The sequence below is a fragment of the Heptranchias perlo genome, chromosome 8 (assembly GCF_035084215.1).
Source record: "Heptranchias perlo isolate sHepPer1 chromosome 8, sHepPer1.hap1, whole genome shotgun sequence".
NCBI classification, from domain to species: Eukaryota; Metazoa; Chordata; class Chondrichthyes; order Hexanchiformes; family Hexanchidae; genus Heptranchias; species Heptranchias perlo.
This window is the reverse complement of record NC_090332.1, coordinates 31887471-31909731: the sequence shown is the minus strand read 5'-3', so window position 1 is coordinate 31909731 and position 22261 is coordinate 31887471. Positions and strand designations below refer to the sequence as shown.

General features: G+C 42.5%; 1 protein-coding gene across 3 annotated transcripts in view; it reads left to right on the top strand.

The window, feature by feature from the left end:
- Positions 1–22261, top strand: part of kctd3 (potassium channel tetramerization domain containing 3) — a 71818-nt gene that overhangs the window by 27637 nt on the left and 21920 nt on the right. Inside the window, exons 7-9 of one of the 3 annotated variants that reach the window (XM_067988904.1) lie at positions 5583–5732; positions 7044–7134; positions 18413–18603. In XM_067988904.1, the coding sequence (XP_067845005.1) occupies positions 5583–5732; positions 7044–7134; positions 18413–18603 (432 nt within the window). The remainder of the gene's footprint in view (positions 1–5582; positions 5733–7043; positions 7135–18412; positions 18604–22261) is intronic. The other 2 variants (XM_067988906.1, XM_067988905.1) reach the window with 2 other exon arrangements.

The following is a 22261-nucleotide window of genomic DNA, read 5'->3' as shown; positions in this document are numbered from 1 at the left end:
CAAAATAGTACCTGAACTGTGATTCTAACTCTGCCACACCGTATGGGTGTTTAGCATTTGACAACTAAAGCTTCATTACGCAGATTTAAAAAGCTACAAAACTAGATTTAGGACTGAAGTGAAAAGACATTTCCCGCATTGGTCAGTAGGGATAAGGTTAGAATTAGATCATGTTGAGGTATGATATGAATAATCTGAATCCAGACTTGATTTGAACTTTAGATTATCTAGTTTAAATTCATTCAAACTGGGCAAATTCCAAATGAGCTTGAATTTTCCCAGTTCAAATTTAGAAGTGACTGGTGCTTAGCCCTAATGGTCAGTTTGTGTCAAACTAAGGAACACTGCTGGATTACAAAACTCGGGCAATTTCCACCTCCTGGTTATAGTCGTAGGTCATTAGTAAGATTTCAGGACTTTTGATAGGAGCGCTGTATCACTTTCTGTTTTATCTTCAGTGATTACTGTGCAATGTTTTGATTCAATACTCAAAAGTTAAGAATTAAGGTTTCCCATATCTAGTATACATTGAAAATGCTGATTGGCTCTGAACATTCAATTTCAAAATTGCATTGAAAAGTCCCATGTCGGCCTCTATTCATGATAAAATCCATTATAAAAGTTTCAACATTTACAAGCAATACTTGTTATACCTGTAGGTGGTGATGTGATAGAGGATTTCAATGTTAATATCATGTGACATTAGCTGCTAAAACAAGGGCTGCTATATAGTATACTGAGTGTTACTAGTTTTAAAAAAAAGGAACTGGTCAAGTCTGCATGCAGTTACAGACTTTGGCCACTGAATGTCACTGTGGAGCAGTCTAAGTTTTTAAGCATTTGTTATGTAAACCAGCAACCATGTTGCTGTAGAGAAGCAAAGGAGGTAAATAGGAACATTTGCAGATATATTGGGCCAGAATAACTGAGGAGCTCAATAGCCCTCTATTTTAAGTGGTGAATTGAAAGAACAAGTTCCAGAGTTTGCACATGCACAGTAAAACATAGAAATCGACAACTTGCTCCTAGTGGTTCGCCGGCGATATGGCAGTCTCGAATTAAAGGGCCATTGCACACTGCAATCAGAGAAATCATTGAAAAAGCACCAACTTGCTTATATGCCCAGCTGGAAAGTAACAGGTGCGCTTAAAAATACCAAGTCTAAACTAAGTTTTAACAGCGTGGTTAGTCTTAATTTTTAGTTGTTTGGCAGTCATTAACTTTTTAAAATGTGGAGTCTCATTACTCCATATTTTAATAGTTTTTGGTCATTAAAAATTTTAAAATTATGTTTTTTTACTTTTCCCTTCTGTCTCTTTAATTTAATTCAAGTATTTCTTCATTTTTTTATTAAAATGTTAAATTTATATTTACAACGACATCCAGAATACTAACTTTAAATGAAGTCTGCTTGAGCAATGCAGCCTGAATCTGTGGGCGTGACTTCTCGTCCTGACAGATTTTGTGGGCATGTCTTCTCCTCAGAGTTTTTCAGACCCATGGCAAATCACACTGTGCAGAGGCTGGGTTGATAGCGCACATTTTGTTTAAAGTTTGAATTCAAGCAATTTGACGCCACAGACCCTGCAGTAAGTATTTTCGTTAACTAAATTCGCAGGAGCTGCGGTGAGCATTGCCTCGGCGCTCTGCGTGATTTCTGGCCCAATTCATTTTTAAAAAATTTGTCCCTCCTGTACACCCCTCTTCCCCACACTACTGGCCGCTTTTCCTCCCAGCATCATATTTCCTGCCCCCGCTGGATCTACTAGCCTACAGTCCTCTCTCTCTGTCTGCCTCCTTAATCTGCTGTCCCCAATAGATCCTGTTGCAGCTGACGCCACAAGTCAGCCTAGCCGCTACTCTTCCCATCCCAATCCAGTATCCTCACTTGCAGTCACTCCAAACCGACTGGCTCTTGGTGCTGCTTAATCTTGCTTCCTCAAATGGCATTCCTGATGTTTCTCTGTCCTGCTGCATCTCTGTGCATAGATAGCAGCTTCCAACCTCGCTGGCTGCAATTCCTGGTTTTCTCCCCACCCCATCGTTAGCAGCTTGACAGCTGTAGTTTCCTGTCCACAGCCCTTGCTGGCTTCATCTTCCTGCTTCCTCCCTCACCCACCCTTCCCTCCATGGTTTCATGTTTCATTGTGTCGCTCACTGGCTGTAATTTTCATCACCCCCACACCCCCCAAACTGGTTAAAATTTTCCAACTCATCACCCTTCTCATCATCCCCCCAGCTCCCCCAAGCCTCCACCTTTTCCACTTGCTGCCTCTTCCCCTCTGTTGCCTGCTTTTCCAGACACAGACTCCTCTCTTTCCCCTCCTCCTAACGGTTTTTTGCCCACTGTTCTCTCTGTCCTCTTCTCCTACCCCTTCTCTCTCTCTCTCTCTCACTCTCCCCCCTCCCCCTATGCCCCCCCCATCTTCCCTCACTTACAGCTAGACAGGTTTTACATAGGCAGTTTTCACTATAAATATGGACATGAGAATATATGATGGAAAAAGTTGATAAGTGTAGGCAGGCGTAGGATTTTTAATATGCTGTCGATATATTGGAAAGCTATATTGTATTTAAGTAAAATTAGAAGAAATACAATTGCACTACCAAAGTTTTGATCCTTAGTGTATGCTGTGTACATGCTTTCCAAGTCACTGCTCAGTAAACATTACAAGTGCAACATACTTGTGGAAAATAAGAACTACATCATTTAAAAAACATTTTGTTCTTGATGGGCCCAACAATTTAGCTATATTAAAGCTTTTAAAATACTTCCATCAACGAATCGGTAAATATTTGGTTAGATGTAACATTGAGGCTGATTTTATTTTAGATGCGTTACAATTGTGATGTGCTGAATTGCACCAAGCCCTTGAATAGAGTTGTTTGAAATTTTTCTTCCTGCTAATTATCTCCCCTTCCCAACCTCTTCTCAAGGCATTGACTCCTTGCTATAGTATGATTCCTTGTGTGCAAGTGTCACCCTGATACTTGGTTCAAGTGGTCAGTCAGTCTAACATCGGTATTGGGCAAATTATTGGAAACAGTTCTGAGGGACGGGATAAACCTAGAAAGGCACAGAATAATCAAGGACAGTCAGCATGGATTAGTTAAGGGAAGGACGTGTCTGACTAACTTGATTACATTTTTTGAGGAGGTAACAAGGATGGTAAATGAGGGTAGTGCATTTGATGTAGTCCACATGGATTTTAGCAAGGCTTTTGACAAGGTCCCACATGACAGACTGGTCAAAAAAGTACAAACCCATGTGATCCAAGGGAAAGTGGCAAGTTGGATCCAAAATTGGCTCAGTGGCAGGAAGCAATGGGTAATGGTCAACAGGTATTTTTGTGACTGGAAGGATGTTTTCAGTGGGGTCCTGCAGGGCTCAGTACTAGGTCCCTTGCTTTTTGTGGTATATAATAATGATTTGGACTTAAATGTAGGGGGCATGATTAAGAAGTTTGCAGATGATACAAAAATTGGCTGTGTGGTTGATAATGAGGAGGAAAGCTAGACAGGAGGAAGGTATCAGTGGACTGGTCAGGTGGGCAGAAAAGTGGCAAATGGAATTTGATCCAGAGAAATGTGAGGTAATGCATTTGGGGAGGGCAAACAAGGCAAGGGAATACATAATAAATGGGAGGATACTGAGAGGTGTAGAGGAAGTGAGGGACCTTGGAGTGCATGACCACAGATCCCTGAAGGTGGCAGAACAGGTAGATAAGGTGGTTAAGAAGGCATATGGAATACTTTCCTTTATTAGCTGAGGCATAGAATATAAGAGCAGGGAGGTTATGTTGGAACTGTATAAAACACTGATTAGACCACAGCTTGAGTGCTGTGTACAGTTCTGGTCACCACATTACAGGAAAGATGTGATTGCACTGGAGAGGGTACAGAGGAGAATTACAAGGATGTTGGCAGGACTGCAGAATTTTAGCTATGAGGAAAGATTGGATAGTCTAGGCTTGTTTTCCTTGGTGCAGAGGAGGCTGAGGGGTGATTTAATTGAGGTGTACAAAATTATGAGGGTCCTGAATAGAGTGGATAGGAATGACCTATTTCCCTTAGCAGAGAGGACAATAACCAGGGGGCATAGATTTAAAGTAATTGGTAGAAGGATTAGAGGGGAGCTGAGGAAAAAATTTTTCACCCAGAGGGTGGTGGGGGTCTGGAATTCACTGCCTGAAAGGGTGATAGAGGCAGAAACCCTCAACTCATTTCAAAAGTACCTGGATGCGTACCTGAAGTGCCGTAACCTACAAGGCTATGGACCAAGTGCTGGAATGTGGGATTAGGCTGGGTGACACGATGGGCCGAATGACCATCTTCTGTGCTGTAAATTTTCTATGATTCTATGATGTGGCCATTTTTCATGTGTGATACTTGACACTTGGTGTTGGCAGGGCATTATTCATGGGGAGCAGCAGAGCTGACCCCAATCTTGTTTTCACCTAACCACCCACATACACAACTTGAGAGATCTTTGGATAGTGATCAGGAGTGGGAACCTTGGCCCTTCATAATTGAGTTGCTGAGGCCAATTGTATCCATGCTGCCAGCCTGGCTGAGATCAGCTAACTTAACACAGACCAGAATTGAACCTGGAACCTTCTTAGTTATTCAAAGAAGAGCCCTGTGAGTTTTTTTTTCTTACCACGAAACCCAGATGAAGGGCCAAGGTCCTTCGTGCAGGACACTACCGAGATTGAAAAGAGAAAAAGAGGAGGGAAGAAAAATCAAAAAGTAATGACACCAAGCTTGGGTTTTAAGATATTGTAGGAGGATGAAGAAACTGAGGAAAGTAAGGCGTTCACAATTTTGAAGTCCCAGGAAAGAAGCTATAGTAGGAAACCGTTCAATAAATCTAGATTTCAGTGTAGGATGGCATAATTCTGACTTGGGAGGGACAAGAGAGGAAGGTTCCGAGGAGCACTGACTATTGCAATATTGATAAAAATAGATAAGAAAAGTAAGGATATGATAGGAGGAAGAGAGAGCTTGGAGAGGGACTATTGCCTATCAGGCAAGAAGCTGCTTCTTGCCTCTGTCCAGGGTTACAGGAGCGATGCTGAAAGGGCTTCCTCGAATGTAAATGCTTTGCATAATACTGACTGGCACATAAGAGTTGAATCTAACACAAACTAAAATCCATTTCAACCTACAGTCCAAATTGGAGACAAGTAATAATGACAAGAAAGCACCTTGACTGCAGGATTCTGCCATTCTATAACTAGCTGTATAAGACCACAGGTAATCTATTAAAATGCTACAAAGTTCAGGTTTTTCACACAAGACTTGGTATTTCCAAGAATAGGAAAAAGTAGGAAATGGGAATACTTGTCAGTGGTTTAGGTGATCCCCAAGTAGCACAGTGCATTAGTACACACAGAGTGTCAAGTGATTGCAGAGTGACATTGACAGTAACCAAGGAGAAGGATACAGTAATGAAGAGGCTGTAAAAGAAGAGTGGGTAAATTTGAATGAGGAGGGCCAAAGTACTATCTTCTAGTATTAGGAGAATGTTCACATGTTTCACCTTTTAAATAGTTAAAGATTGATGTGTTTAACACTGCTAGCTATTCCCAGTAGAAAAGGAAGTGTTGGAGGGCCCGGACCCTCACTGGAGAGTAAACCTGGACAGAGCACAGCAGAGGGAGCAGTTCATCCAAGTACGGCTCCTTCTGTGTCGGCTGGAGTCATCTCTACTGAAGGGTCTGCCAGATTGGGTAAGGAGAGATATGTTTTTCTTTTCCTCTAAAATACACATGCAAATACTTATCACCCTAATTAGCCATCCCAATCATTATAGTTGCACCAATCCACCATCTGCTTTTAATATTTGTAATATGTCTTGAAACAAATTGCTGCTTCAGTGTTCCTCATTTTATCCCAAGTATTCCAAAAACGTTTTTAAGTGTTCACAGTGAAATTGTTTCCTTTCTTTGAATTGGGCCTTGTGATTATTTGAGCAGAAGCTACTTTTCATTGTTCTGGTAAAATTATAAAGAATTATTATCTGAATATATCACACATTGTTAACCATCTGTTTCTTTAATAATGTCTAAAAGAATGGAGAAGGCACACAGCATAATATGTACTTTGTAGACATAGAGGGTAATTTTCTGAGTAAATGCTGGTGGTAGGAAATCTGCTGCCAGCAGCTATCCATGGGGATTACGTCCATGATTTTGTGCTATGCATTTCTGATGGGTGAGGTTCGTTGCTGCCAGCGTACACTCAGAAAATTACCCCACAGCGCCAAATTATAGATGTCTATTGATGCAATACATTATCACTGTGGCTGATTATTGTAGGTGGATAACTCTGAATTTGGAATGCAATGGAGTCTTGATCAAATAAATAGACCATACTATTAAGAGTTGATTAACATGCACTCATCAGGTTTATCTCTACAAAATTACCAGATTACAAATCTGACCTGTTGATCCACCAGTGTTGCACAGGAGTATCAAAGATTTTTCATGTTTGGAGGATGGTTTTTTTGTAATTAACAGGCTTTGAAATGACCTCTCACTATGAGAGAAGCTGGAAAATGTCCAGGTGGTTTTCATTCCTTTGTGTTCTATCAGTAACAGGGTTGTTCTTCTTTTGAATGAAGTCAAGGGGTAAAATTTTAACATGGCTAAAGTTGTATCAGATGCTATATGTGAGAGGGGCATGATTTAGAATTCCAATACTATAGGCTGTTCTTCAGGGTATATCACTCTGGTTGTGATTCACTGGGCGATTTGCTCAGAATTGAAGAATAGAGATGGAGCACACATGGCAATTAGACTGTGGAGGCCAGTTCTATTCTGCTGGCAGCCATCCTTATGGACTGAACAGTTGAAAATTGTTGCTCAAGTTTTCACTATAAATTGATACAAATTTAAGTCATTAATTCTAAGCAGGTTTTACCATATTGATGCTAAGATGATTCATATGTTTTAATGAAAGGGAATGTATATATACAGTTTGAAGTTAAGCTTTGATATTTTTTATTTCTTTTGCAATTTTCTTACATTTTTTTTTGGCAGGCACAGTGGTGGACCCCCGGAAAGTTCTGATAGTAGCTGGTCATCACAACTGGATTGTAGTAGCCTATGCACACTTCGTGGTTTGTTACAGGTACCATAGAGTCGTTGCAGCTAATGTATCATTCTGTGACTAATCAACTTGCTAAAAGATGGCAGAACTTTGCTGTTTACAGGGCAGCCTGATACAGTGCCTTCTTGAGAAGTCCAAGTGTGAATATCAGTAGTGACTGCAATTGGAGTTTTCTGATGAGAACTCAAAGTCGTGGTAATTCTGCATATCTTTTAAAAGTGCCATCAAAGCATAAAACCTTAACAAGACCTCAGTGTGCAGTATTAGGCTCCACGCTACAGGAAGAATATTGAGGCTTTAGAGAGGGTACAACACAGATTCACTAGGATGTTGCATGGTATGAGAAAATACAAATACAAAGCAAGACTTGAAAAGTTGGGTCTTTTTTCATTAGAACAACATAGATTGTGGAGTGATATAATAGAAGTCTTTAAATTAATAAAATGTACGACATGGTAGATAGAAGCAGACTGTTTTCAGTAGTTGAGGGCTCAAGAACGAGGGGCCATAGATACATTATTAAATCTAAAAGGTTTAGAACAGAGGGCGGGAGAAAATTCTTCACACTGATTTGAGGTTGTGGAATTCACAACCAGGGTTATTGGTAGAGGCAGAAAGTATGTCAACATTCAAGATTAGATTGGCTAGGTGGATAAAGGAAGAGGAGTTGAAGGGATATGAGAACAGGGTGGGAATATATGATCAGGAGCACCGCAAGAGGTGTACTTATTTAATTAATTTTTTAAAATTGCTTGAAGTAGGTTTATCAGCAAGTGAAAGAAAGGGCATCTTAACTTCTCATCAGAATCTTTGTTTTATGCTTCCCAGCATTTTTTTTCTTCATATTGTTGATCACTTACATTTAATGAGGAATTTGGGAGCTTGCTTACCAGTGCATCTCAGCATGAATGAATGAGCCAAGAGATGCTGATGACACCTGCTTAGAGCATGAATAAGAAACTTAGCCACTCAGGTTTGCTAGAATATTCTCAGTGATTAGCATTAATTTAAAATGGAGGCTGTATAGACACATCACCCAAACAGCACAAAGTGCTGCTAACCCTACCATACGGGGCAGCTTACATTGCCAGGCATCATTGCTGTTTTGGCCCCTACATTATTATTATTCAACCTGGGGACCCAGCTAATGGGAATGTCAGCAGACATCCCCACCAGCTCCTGCACAGTCATTTTTGTTCTAAACCCCGACAGTAATCCAGTCTGACACCCTCTCTGCTGAGCTTTCAATCCTTTTCATCACATAACCAATCTTGGTTCCACTTATACTCAGCCTTCTTAAGAATCCATGCTTTGACAAATAATCAGCATCTCATCTCTACTGCAGCCACCTCACAATCGGTCCCCAACTCTACACATTGCATCAGCTTTCTCTCATATACCTCTAATTTTGATTCCCATTATGTACTTGGTTGTTATCTCCTCCAACCACAGCACCAATCCAGCCTCAAATTGGTACTAATTATCTTGGTTGATATATTACCATGTATGTAGAATGTGCAGACATAATGAAAACACTGGAAGCTAATGTATATACAAATAGCTGTGTATGAGAAAAGAGAATCAATTTGGGTGGAAGTATTTTACATGATTCTCTTGTGGACTCCCTTTTTCTTGAATGCAGTTTGTGTTATGGCTGGTCACAAAACAACTGCAGGAAATAATCTACAGTCTGACAGGCCTTCACTTGGGAATCCTCATTTTCAATTGTTTCCCTACTCTTTTGGTGTTTTAAAGGCATTCACTCATGTTTTAATTCTTACCTGCACCGCCAGTTTGAATTTTAAAAATTATTTTTTCTCCTAGTCTATAAAGAACAATGTGCTACAATCCAAGAGACAGGCAGACAGTAGCCACACGTGGCCCATGTGGTTCTAGAATAAATAGACTTTCACTTTTTGAAGATGAAAGGTTGCATAAATGAAGTATATCTCACACAGTACCTAGGGAAAATCAGGCCAAGCATTGATAAAGGCATCAAAATTATACTGTAGGTGACCAGACACACTAAATTATGTTGCACCTTCCTCCAGTGGTTTTTAAATCTATTCACTATCTTTTGGTACAGCTCAGTGACAGATCTAGCATTTACAAGTGATGAAGTTAAGAATTTTGCAGGGCGTGATTTTTCTTCTGTAATATTCTTTGAAGGTTAAAATATGTGGGTACAAACATAAGATTTCAGTCACCAGTGGGGAGGTGTAAAATCAGGCAAAAGATGCTGACCTCTTTTATGCAGCTTGGCTGTCACTGAAGGCTTTCACTCTTGATGAGCAAGAGCTGCATTAAGCCTGCAAATATTATGAAAATTAAAGGGTCCCGATTTCCCAAGTACCACTTGGAAATGCACAGGCATTGCTCTAAGCATCAAAATGAGGTTGTAGCTGAAGTATTTCCTGACCGTAAGAATATTTCTTCCTTAAAGCTGTGCTGCTTTGGGATTGTTTTGGAGATAATTGCATTTTTGACTTTCTAGGTTTTTATTACAGCTTGTTGTGTTGCTTTAATGTTTTTGACTTTTTTACATTCCTGGCCTTCGTGTGCTTTTCCACATCTTGACATTTCAGGAAGCTTAAAACTTAATTTAAGTACTTTATCTTGTAATTGCATTTCTCTGGGAATTCCTCTTGCCCTCAAGGAGTTAGAGGGCGAGGGTTAAAATGCAGTGGAATGAGTTAAAACAGATGCTGGTCCAGCAGTGCATTCAGGAAGAATTCATCAGCTTTTAACACTTCCATTACATTTTATAACATGCTGATGCATCAGTAGCTGAGACTATGGCCAGGATTTTCACTCGGGTGGGGGGGGGGGTGGTAGAGGAGAGGAGAGAGCATTTCTGGATGGGAAACCCTGAAGTATGGGTTTCCCAGATGGCCATACAATTTTGATGCAAGGACTTCTTTTAAATTTTTTCTGTAGGTTTCCCGCATGCCAGCCAGCCAGATTGACAGGCTGGCTGTCAGGCAGGAAAGCAGCCTGGGAGCGGATGCCAACAGGTAAATCTTGTGGGGTGGCGGGGGGTGGGGGAGAGATTCGGACACATGGGGGGTTTGGACACCATGTTGGGGGGGGGGTGGTTAGGACATGCGGTGTGGTGGGGGGTCGGACCCATGGTGGGTGGGAGACGTCGTGTGGGGTGGGGGGGCCTGAGATAATCGTTTGTGGGATGGGGGAGATGGGGTTCGGATTGTGGCAGGTTAGCTTGTTGAGCCTGGAGGAAACACACCTGCTCCTTTTGGCCTACCAGCAGTACATTAACAGCTGTGTTTGACAAATTTATTAGAGTTTTTTGAGGATATAACTAGCAGGGTAGATAAGAGAGGACCAGTGGATACAGCATATTTGGATTTTCAAAAGGCATTCGATAAGGTGCCACGCAAGAGGTTGTTACACAAGATTAGGGCTCATGGGATTGGGGGTAACATGTTAGCATAGATTGAGGATTGGTTAACTGACAGAAAACAGAGAGTAAGAATAAGCGATTCATTTTCGGGTTGGCAGGTTGTAACTTGCAGGTTGTAACTTGCGGGATGCCGCAATAATCATAAGACCACAAGAGATAGGAGCAGGCCATTTGGCCCCTTGAGCCTGCTCCGCCATTCAGTGAGATCATGGCTGATCTGATTTTTTTACCTCAACTCCACTTTCCCGCCTTGTCCCCATATCCTTTGACTCCCTTGCTGATCAAAAATGTGCCTAACTCAGCCTTGAATGTATTCAATGACTCAGCCTTCACAGCTTTTTGGGGTAAAGAATTCCAAAGATTCATGACACTCTGGGTGAAGAAATTCTTCCTCATTTCCGTCTTAAACGGGCGACCCCTTATTCTGAGACTATGTCCCCTAGTTTTAGATTCCCCCTCTCAGCATCTACCCTTTCGAGTCCCCTCAAAATCTTGTATGTTTCAATAAGATCTCCTCTCATTCTTCTAAACTCCAATGAGTATAGACCCAACCTGTTCAATCTTTCCTCATAAGGCAACCCTTCCATACCCGGAATCAACCTAGCGAACCTTCTCTGAACTGCCTCCAATGCAAGTATGTCTTTCCTTAAATAAGGGCACCAGAACTGTACGCAGTACTTCAGGTGTGGTCTCACCAGCACCCTTTACAGTTGTAGCATGACTTCCCTGCTTTTATACTCCATCCCCCTAGAAATAAAGGCCAATATTCCGTTTGCCTTCCGGATTACCTGCTGCACCTGTATGTTGACTTGTGTTTCATGTACGAGGACACCCGGATCCCTCTGTACTGCAGCATTTTGTAGTATTTCTCCATTCAAATGATATTTTGCTTTTTTATTTTTCCCCCCAAAGTGGATGACTTCACATTTTCCCACATTATATTCCATCTGCCAAATTTTTGCCCATTCACTTAACCTGTCAATATCCCTTTGCAGACACTTTGGGCTTGATTTTAGCACCCACAATCGGGTGCGTTCCTGGCGGGGGGGGCCCACGAAAATCAGGGATTCCCGGGGCGGGTCGGGTGCCCGCCTCCAACCCGCCCCATTTCCGAGTTCCCCAGTGACGCGCTGACATGCGCGCACAGCCCCCGCATGTGGGACTCCCGCTGGCAATTGAAGCCGGTGGGGTGCCACTTAAGGTATTTATCTAGGTATTTCAGGTTGTTCAGAGACCTGATTAACATGATATTTTAGGAGGGTTGGGATTTTGCAAACAACTAGGACTGTTTCCCATACTGGGGGAAACACTCCTAGTTCAAATGGACGTGTTGCAGCCATCAGCCTGTGGCAGCTGCAAAGGTCCATTTGACAGGTGGTGGGGAGACCCTCACTCATTGCAGGAGGCCACTCTGTCGCTTTGGACAAAGTTTGGCCTCCACCACCCTCCTTCTAACAACAAAATTCACCAACCTATGATTCTATGATTCTATAACTTGCACACTTACCCCGGTGTCCAGACACATGTACCTACCTTGCGGACCCCCTCAGATGTACATCCTCCGGATGGGGGCCGCCGTAGCTGTAGTCATGACCTCGGAGGGCGAACCGCATCACCAGCCTCGCCGGCCACGCCGTCTACCTCTGACACGTGGAGCTCCACAACACGGTGCTGTGACACATCCACCTGCACAGCAGGAGGGAGGGCAACCGCAGAGAGCACTACCCTCGCCACAGGGTCCACAGACCGAGGCTCAGCTTCCTGGACCTCTCTGAGCAGCAGTGCACACGGAGGCTCAGAGTCACTCGACATGTAGTCGTGGACATCTGCAGCCTCCTTCGTGCCGAGCTGCTCCCGGCTGGCCCGAGTACCATCTTCTTACCTGTCGCTGTCAAAGTCACCACTGCCCTCAACAACTTCTCCTCCGCATCCTTCCAGGGTGCCACCGGGGACATCACTGACGTGTCTTAGTCATCTGCACAAAAGACAAACTGGGTCTTCATTGTGATCCTCAGGAAAGGGCATTATTATACAAACCAGACAAGATTCGCAAAGACACGGCAGTAGTGGTGCCAATATAATATGTAATGTGAGTTGATCGGAAATTAAATATAAGTAGAAACCATGACAAACCCTCAAACACCTTTGTGCATCCCCTTCATGCTCACGACACGTTTGCCTTACGCTTCCTACTGCAAATATGTGATGTGTGCCCTGTGGCTGCAGCACAGGTAGTGGCAGGTTGAGTGAGGCTGACTGTGAAAGAGATGCATGAGAGGGTGAGTATGAGCTTTTGAGGATTGGGTTGAGTGGTAGTGGCGGGATAAGTATTGGCGAGGTGAGTAAGTGCAGGTAAGGTGAGGATGAGGTTTGAGTGGGTGTGAGAAGTGATGTGACAGGGTAGTGTTGGCAGTGCAGAAGGAGATGTGGGGTGGGGGCGGTGATGTGGCAGACGGAATGTAGGGGAATGAGTAAGTGTACTCACTTTGGCTGGCCTACTTAGGTCGTTGCAGCACCTCCTGCACTGTATACAGGTGGGCGATATGTTGGTGGTGCAAGTGACCTCCTCTGCCACCTCAAGCCAGGCCTTCTTGGTGGCAGAGGCAGGCCGCTTCCTCCCGCCCGCCGGGGGGAGGATCTCTGTCCTCCCCCTCCTCCTCACCCCATCCAGTAGGACCTGGAGTGAGGCATCATTAAACCTGGGAGCAGCCTTCCCCCTGGGCTGCTCCATGCTGTTATTTTTCCTATTTCTTGCAGCATCATTCAGTGGAGGACTGCCCCTTTAAATAGAGCTCCTCCAACTGACAGACCTTACTGCGCATGCGCAGTCCGCCCGCCGCGCAGCTCAGCAGCGGGGAACCCGGAAGAACAGGTAAGTGGATCCAAATCAGCCTGCAATTGCGCGCGGGGCATACTGATTTCACTGGGCGCGTTACCCACGTGCCCAATCGCCCCCCCCCCCTGCCGCCATGGTAATATCGGGACCTTTGTGTCCTCATTGCAACTTGCTTTTCCACCTATCTTTGTATCATTAGCAAATTTGGCCACAATTCTGTTCCTTCATCCAAGTCATTGATACATATTGTAAATAGTTGAGGCCCTAGCACTGAACCCTGCGGCACCCCACTAGTTACAGATTGCCATTTTGAAAATGACCCTTTTATCCCGACTCTTTGTTTTCCTATAGTTAGCCAATCCTCTATCCATGCCAGTATATTACCCCCAACACCATGAGCTCTTATCTTGTGCAGTAATCTTTTATGTGGCACCTTATCGAATGCCTTTTGGAAATCCAAATATACTGCATCCATTGGTTCCCCTTTATCCACCCTGCCTGTTACTTCCTCAAAGAACTCTAATAAATTTGTCAGACACGATTTCCCCTTCATTACACCATGTTGACTCTCCTTGATTGTATTATGAGTCTCCAAATATCCTGCTACTACTTCCTTAATAATGGATTCTATCATTTTCCCAATGACAGATGTTAGGCTAACTGGTCTATAGTTACCAGCTTTCTGTCTCACTCCCTTCTTGAATAGGGGTGTCACGTTTACGGTTTTCCAATCTGCTGCGACCTTTCCAGAATCTTGTGAATTCTGGAAGATTACAACCAATTGTAAGATTCTCAAAATTCACAGATCCCCAAAACTCGGAGAAAAACCCTAAAATATCCTGAGTATGGGAAAACTTTGGCCATTGACTATAATCCTAAAATGGAAGGATAGGTGAGAGGTCACCAGACAAAATCAACAACACTGTTTTAATGCAAAACCGACAGCAGGTGGTCGACACTCAGCACGAATTCGAAAGGCAGTCAGCCATTGAAAGAGGCAACTGCTCCAGACATGGGGCCATGTTTTTGTTTTAATGCAAAACCTATCAACACCTAGGACGTTGGATACAAAAGGAAGCCTGTATACCAGGTGATCAGCAAATCGGAATTAACAATGACCCATCGGGAGAAGCAATGGCAACATGATGAGGGACCATCAAAAAGCCATCAAAGATTCTTAAGGACTTTGTAAGAACTGTTTAAACAGACACGAAGTGTTTTTTTTAAAGTGTCAAAGACCAATTGTAAGAGAGACATCCACAAGTGGAAACTCGAAACCCCTCTCTCTCTCTCTCTCTCTCTCTCTGGCTTGCTGGCTCTGGTGGGCTGCTTGTCTTGGTTCTGCCTGTGTCTGGGAGGAAAATCAGCTTCCAGCAGCAACAAGGCAAGGGGTTCGACAGGGAAGGTCAGCAGCTCTAGAAGCAGGCCGACACACAAGAAGAAACCAGAGCAACAGCCCCAGTGACCATCAGAGCAACAAGGGCCTTACGAAACAACTAACCGAATATTGCCACCAACCAACTGGGTAATATTGGCCACCGCGACCAAAGAAAACCAACTCTGGAGAAAACCGAAGATCCGCAAAGTTTCCACTCTACAATCTATTTCTGACTTACCTCTGAGTGAATTACTGTCAAGGGTTCGTTTGGTCAAAGTTTCTTGCACCAAAATCAGTTGTCTGTTGCACTTTGTCACAACCCCCAAATAAGTCCAAGGTCTAGAACCCAGGGAGTGGGAGCGATTTGGACTGCTCAGAAGTCAGAGGTGTAGCTGACACACACCACCACCCCCTACACAATGCATCCACTATCTCTGTGGCCACTTCCCTTAAGACCCTTGGGTGCAAGCCATCAGGTCCAGGGGACTTGTCAGCCTTTAGACCTGTTAGTTTACCTAGTACTTTTTCTCTAGTGATAGTGATTATTTTTAGTTCCTCCCTCCCCTTTGCACCTTGATTTTCTACTATTATTGGTATATTATTAGTGTCTTCTACTCTGATGACAGATACAAAATATCTGTTCAATTCCTCTGCCATTTCCTTGTTTTCCATTATTATTTCCCCAGTCTCATCCTCTAAGAGACCAATGTTTACTTTAGCTACCCTCTTCCTTTTTATATACTTGTAGAAGCTTTTACTGTCAGTTTTTATATTTCTTGCTAGTTTACTCTCATAATTTATTTTCTCTCTATTATTCTTTTAGTCATCCTTTGCTGGCTGTTAAAGTTTTCCCAATCTTCAGGCTTACCAGTAATCCTTGCCATGTTGTATGCTTTTTCTTTTAACCTGATACCATCCTTTACTTCCTTAGTTAGCTGTGGTTGGTTCGCCCTTTTTGTGGAGTCTTTCCTCCTAACAGGGATATATTTTTGTTGCGAGTCATAAAATATCTTTTTAAATGTTTGCCACTGCTTATCCACCATCATACCATCTAATCTGTTTACCCAGTCCACTTTAGCCAATTCCGCCCTCATTCCTTTATAATTGCCCTTATTTAAGTTTAAAACAGTAGTTTCAGAACCAAGATCCTCGCTCTCAAACTGGATGTGAAATTCTATCATGTTATGATCACTGCTTCCCAAGGGACCATAATCAGTGCTTGGGCCTCAGCTGTTTACAATTTATGTCAATGACGTAGATGAAGGGACTGAGTGTAATGTATCCAAGTTTGCTGACGATACAAAGCTAGGTGGGAAAGTAAGCTGTGAGCAGGCTGTAAAGAGATATAGACAGGTTAAGTGAGTGGGCGAGAAAGTGGCAGATGGCATATGATGTGGGGAAATGTGAAATTATCCACTTCGGTAGGAAGAATAGAAAAGCAGGATACTTTTTAAAAGGTAAGAGATGAAGAAATGTTAGTAATCAGAGGGATTTGGGTGTCCTTGTACACGACTCATGGAAAGTTAACATTCAAGTACAGCAAACCGATATGAAGACAAATGGTATGTTAGAATTTATTGCAAAGGGGTTTGGAGTATAAGAGTAAGGAGGTCTTGCTGCAATTATATAGGACTTTGGTGAGACTACTCCTGGAATACTGTATACAGTTTTGGTCTCCTTGCCTAAGGAAGGATATACTTGCCTTGACTGGGTCAGGGGGGGTTGCAACGAAGGTTCACTAGATTGATTCCTGGGATGAGAGGGTTGTCCTATGAGGATTGAGTAGAATGGGCCTATATTCTCTGGAGCTTAGAAGAATGAGAAGTGATCCCATTGAAACATATCAAATTCTTAGAGGGCTTGACAGGATAGATATTGAGAGGCTGTTTCCTCTGGCTGGAGAGTCTAGAACAAGGGGTCATAGTCTCAAGGGGTCGGCCATTTAGGTCCGAGATGAGGAAATATTTCTTCATTCAGAGGGTCGTGAATTCGGAATTCTTTACCCCAGTCGTTGAGTATATTCAAGACTGAGATCGATGGATATTTGGACACTAAAGGAATCAAGGGATGAGGAGAAGTGGAGTTGAGGTAGAAGATCAGTGATGATCTTATTGAATGGTGGAGCAGGCTCGAGGGGCCATATGGTCTACTCCTGCTCCTATTTCTTATGTTCTTATGATATAGTGCATTGACAATGGTGATCAATATCCAGGGCCTGGAGGGAGGATCGAAAAGGTATCCAGGCCCTGATTAGCTGAATAATTCAGGGTTTGGCAATTTGCTAGCTAGCTGGCTGGCGGTTGTGGTTTAGGGCCTAGCGGTCAAGGCCCAGAGTCTGGATGACTGGCTGGTGATTGGGTCTGGGCCTGAGCAGAGGAGCCAGAACAACAGTTTGAGGAGGTGTGAGATTGATGAGTACACACCCCTCCGCACCAAGTTTATGCCACCTGCAAATCCTAGACATTGAGCAGATGGGGAGGTGCCACACTCGCATGTTCCTTGAAAGGAAAGTCAGAATTATCAAAAGAACTGCCTCAAATATCAGTAGAGAAAATGAGAATGATGTGTGGATGGTAGAAATAAAGTTGGGACATTGGGACGGCAACTTTTCACATCACCAGTTGTGAGGAACTGAGCTATGGAGCTGCCACCTTGGGCAAAAAAAAATAGAAATTTGAGAACATACAGATAGAAATCTGATGACATTGTAGAACCAATTTAGAATCCCAAATCTAGAAGAACTGTTGTGAGTGAGACAGAGGATTCATGTGGCAATGGGTGACCTGAAGTGAGTTAAAAGACTAACAGAATCTAAGTTTAAATGGCATTATACACCACAAGGGTAAGTTGGAGTGGTTATTAAGCACCACCCATATGCGAAGGCTAGGTTACAGTCTGTAACTCTCTCTACCTTGTTCCGAGGATTTATATTATAGTATATTTCCTCGTCTGAAACCAGTGAAAGAGCTGATTGTAGCATACGGTGATGAAAGCCACTCCGGACAGTGCAGTTATTGCTAATCAGTAATGCCTGGTAAAATTCAAATAGTAACCTTAGACTGGCAGTAGTGGAATGCAGCACTTTATCATCGATTAGTGACTGCCAACCAGTCTATTAGAATTTGTTAACATCTGAATTTCTGGAAACTGGCAAAGGCCATTAAGCCAAAAAGTCTGTCCCTTTTTTTAAAAAAACATCTCAGTCCCACACCCACAATTGTACCATATCCTTTAAATCCCTGCTATCTCCAGAAATGAATCCACCTCAGTGGTCTTCCCAGGTATCTTATTCTACATATTTTTTTCTTTAAAGTACTACCATATTTCCCTTTTAACTCCTAACTTTCTCATTTTTAATTTGAACTTGTTGCTATAATATTGGATCAGCTTTATCAATTCCCTTCATCGTCTTGAAAACTTCAGTTGGGTCATCTTGAAGTCTCTATTCCAAACAAAACGAGCACAGCTTCCTTAAATTTTCATAATTTAAACTTCTGATACTTGGAGTTATAATTATTTGCTAATCTCTGTACCCTCTCAAGGACAGTAATCTATCTAATGTAATTTATTACAAATTATTAGAAAATATCCTGTTTTCTAAAGTATTGTGTACACAGTGTTGATAAGGATTCCTTATTGAATAAGGTTTCATGTTCATTTCTAGAATTAAAGAATCCTCTGGATGGCAGCAGGTTTTCACAAGTCCATACTTGGATTGGACGATAGAGCGAGTGGCACTGAATGCTAAAGTTGTTGGAGGACCTCTTGGTGATAAAGACAAAATGGTAGCTGTGGCATCTGAGAGCAGTATAATCCTGTGGAGCATTCAGGATGGAGGCAGTGGCAATGAAATAGGTATGTGCAATTGTGGAACAGACAAAATTCTCTTTCATGTAACATGGGGATAAGGCTATCTGCATATGTGATTGAGCTACCAGAGATGAGTGAATGGGGTTGCTTCTGCGTTCACCTCTTTGGAAATGGTATGGGGCTGGTCTGTACAGAGGGGAGAGCCATCCAGTGGCCTAATCTTACCATTAACTAGATCTTCAGAATAGACTGAGTGAAGTCCAATATGAATAACTGGAACCATTCCTTAATGGAATACATACTGTGTGTTCAGACTGGCGATCCTATCTAGATGTGTTGCTTCCTCACCCCCACCACCACTGAAATCTTATCCATACTTTTATTGCCTCAAGCCTCAGTTTCTTCAGCCTTGCACAGATTCCAACTCATCCACAAGTCAGTGGCTTGTATTTTATCCTGCACAAAGTCTGTACTCCCATCACCCTAGTCATGGGAAGATAGACACAGGACTAGGCCATTAATCCTCTCCAGCCTGTTCCACCATTCAATCAGATCATGGCTGATCTGGATCTTAACTCTGTCTACCCACCGTTGCTCCATACCCCTTGTTATCCATGCCTAACAATTCTGTTGATCTCAGACTTGAACATTTCAGTTGACCCAGCATCCACAGCCTTTTGGGGTAGAGTTCCAGATTTCCACTATCCTTTGTGTGAAAGATTACTTCCTGATTTCACTCTTAAATGGCCTAGCTCTAATTTTAAGAGTGTACCCCCTTGTTCTGGATTAATCCCCCCCCCCCACCAGAGGAAATTGTTTCTCTGTATGTACCCTATGGAATTCCTTTATCATTTTAAAGACCTTAATTAGATTACCCCTCAACCATCTAAACTCAAGGGAATATAAACCACATTTATGTAAGCTATCCTTGTAATTTAACCCCTTAAGTCCTCATCAACCTCATATGCACCCTGTCCTCCAGGCATTGATTTTAAAATCATCCTTGTCTTCAAATTTCTCCATGGCCTTGATGCATCCTGCCTCTAATCTTCTCAAGTCCTACATCTCAGTTTGTATCTTTTGCTTTTCCAACTCTAGTCTTTTTTATTACCCTCCACTCTTCAGACACCGTGTGTTTACTGCAGCATTGGTGGTAAAGCCATTAACCATCACAACCATATATCCCGGCACTCTTTTCCTAAATCTCTTGCTACTTTTCTCCCCATCAAAAGCTGCCTTAACTTCAACCTTTCAATGTGTCTCCTGTAACTTCTCTTACTTTCTAGTTAATGTGCACCATTCACCCTATAAAGCATCTTGGGATGTTTTGTTACACAAATGGCACTATAAATGTAAAATGCTGTTGCTGGCTGGTTTTTAAATCTACTTGACCAAAAATTCATTTTGGTAAGTGATTGCCAATTGTGTTGTGGTGGAGTGAATGGAATTGTATCGTCGTTATGGTTTTGCTATCATTCAGGTGACATAGTGGTAGTCACAGATCAGTCCTACGGCAGTAACTTGGATTAGTTTTATTTAGATTGGGATCTTCTAAAATCTAAAACTAGTTGCACCATTTGGCATGGTACTGAGCCATACAGTGTAAGAGGTCCCAGGTTTGATTCTCAGTGTATGTTGAGTTAGCTGATCACACCTGGGGTGGCTGTAAAGGTGCTACAATTGGCCACAGCCCCTGGTCTGGGGAAGGGAAAAATTAGCTAATTCTGATCTGTGCTGCAACTTGCACATGTGGATGTCTTATAAGGACAGTAACTGTCTCGGCTGTGATGCGCTAGCAGCCTGTTGGCTTGCCAGCACTCACTGTGTAGGGTCACATGATAAAAGTAGTCACTTGACAGGTACCACAGAGTTGAGGCATCCATGGAACGATAGATTAGCATGAGTCGCATCTTCAGGAGAACTGGGGGGCAGAAGTAGGGAAAGGGGGTAGAGATCGCAGAAAAAAAGTTATTGCATACAAGATAACCTGTCAGATTACTGAAAGAATTAATAATTCAGCCATTAATCAGCTTTGTCTGAGACAATCTTTAACTTTAACTTTATTTTCAAGAAATCTGAAGTTTCTAGTAGTTTAATCCTCCTTTAATTCAAGGTTCCTAAAGAGGGAGATGTTTCTGAAAATCCCTGATTCTGCATTTTTTTATATCTATTGTTTCTTTGCTGCAAGCTGCACAGTAGATTCCTATAGGGACAGACCCAGCAAATAAGCAGATTTAGGTGTCAACCCAAATCTATTTCAGAATAGCTTCTAATGCATATTTTGAAAATAAATTAAAGCAAGTGATCACCATTACTGTGCCTGCCTGTGAGGCTGTCATTCCTTCGCTGGGCTTGGGAGATGGTTCCTCTCCCCAGGTGAATTTATTACAAGTTACCAGTTGTCAACATACAATTGGTAAAAGGGGTTTAATATGCACAACAGATGTTTATGTAAATTGTAACATTATTTAATTGGCATGAATATTTATGACACTTGACGTGCATGAGGCTGGAAATGGAATTAAACATGGTGGACGTTCTCCTGCAAGAATGTTAGGAATATCCTCGCTGTTCTGCTTAGAAGAGATTGAGCATGATTTTAAGGTGCTTCTTCTGACTTGTCTCTAATGTGTCCATAAGATCTCATCGTAAAGGAGGATTTAAAAAAAAAAATCAGTATGCTTAGGTTGCCATTAGTAATAGGCAAATCACTGTCTCACCCAGAGACGGGAATGAGGAAGGAGTCAACTAGATTTTAAAATTTCTTAATTATTGTATCAAAGTAGTAATATAAATGACATCTTCTTTTGAATTACATTTCTATTGTGAGAGTTTAAACAGATGCACATGTTTAAAAATGTGCAGATCACAGCAAGGGCCAGAGTACTTCCTAAAAAAGGTCACCCAAATTGATAAACTTGGAGAAACTGCTGAACCTGAGGTTGCTATAACAGCTTGAAGTCCGAATACAAAGTGTAGCTAATGTGTAAGAGAAATGTCCCTGTGTTGAAGGAAATCTTCTTAGGAACATATAATGAATAAAAAGCCACAGAATGTCCTACTGTGTTTATGTGGGCATTGTTTTATTCTAAGGCTGAGATGCTCTTTTTTAATATTTGTTTGTAATTTCTGCAGCACTATAACCCACCACAGGGATGGGGAGTGGGCAGCGACCTATTTCCAGATTTTCACCACCAATATCATCGTAAAATTGTCTGCTGAAGGGAGTGCAGAAACAACCCACCAGATTGCTTAGTTGTTTCTTTCCCCTTCCTTTCTATTTGGAGACAATGGCCTCTGCTCACCTTGCTCCCTACGTCCCACAGTTGCATGTTGCAAGGAGGGAAATTTCCTGTTTGTTCCTTGCAGCGAAATCATAAATGCTTTCTTTAGATAGTCCCATTACTTACACTGTCCAGACTTATCACGGACAGCCGGCTAATTCAGGCAAATGGCACTAACCATTTGCCATCACCATAGGCGTCAATTACAAAGGCGGTGCTTAAAACTTATTAATCGCGCCGGCTATTTCGGGCAGTTCAGTACTTACCAGTTTAAAAGCTCCGCTGATTTCAGGTAAAAAAAATCCTGGTCTTCAAGCAGCTTCAATCAGCTGTTTGCACTGGTAACTACTACGGGAGGCAGTTGGAAAGTGGAGCCTTCGGGCAGCTTCAAACAACTGATTGAAGCTGCCCAAAATCTC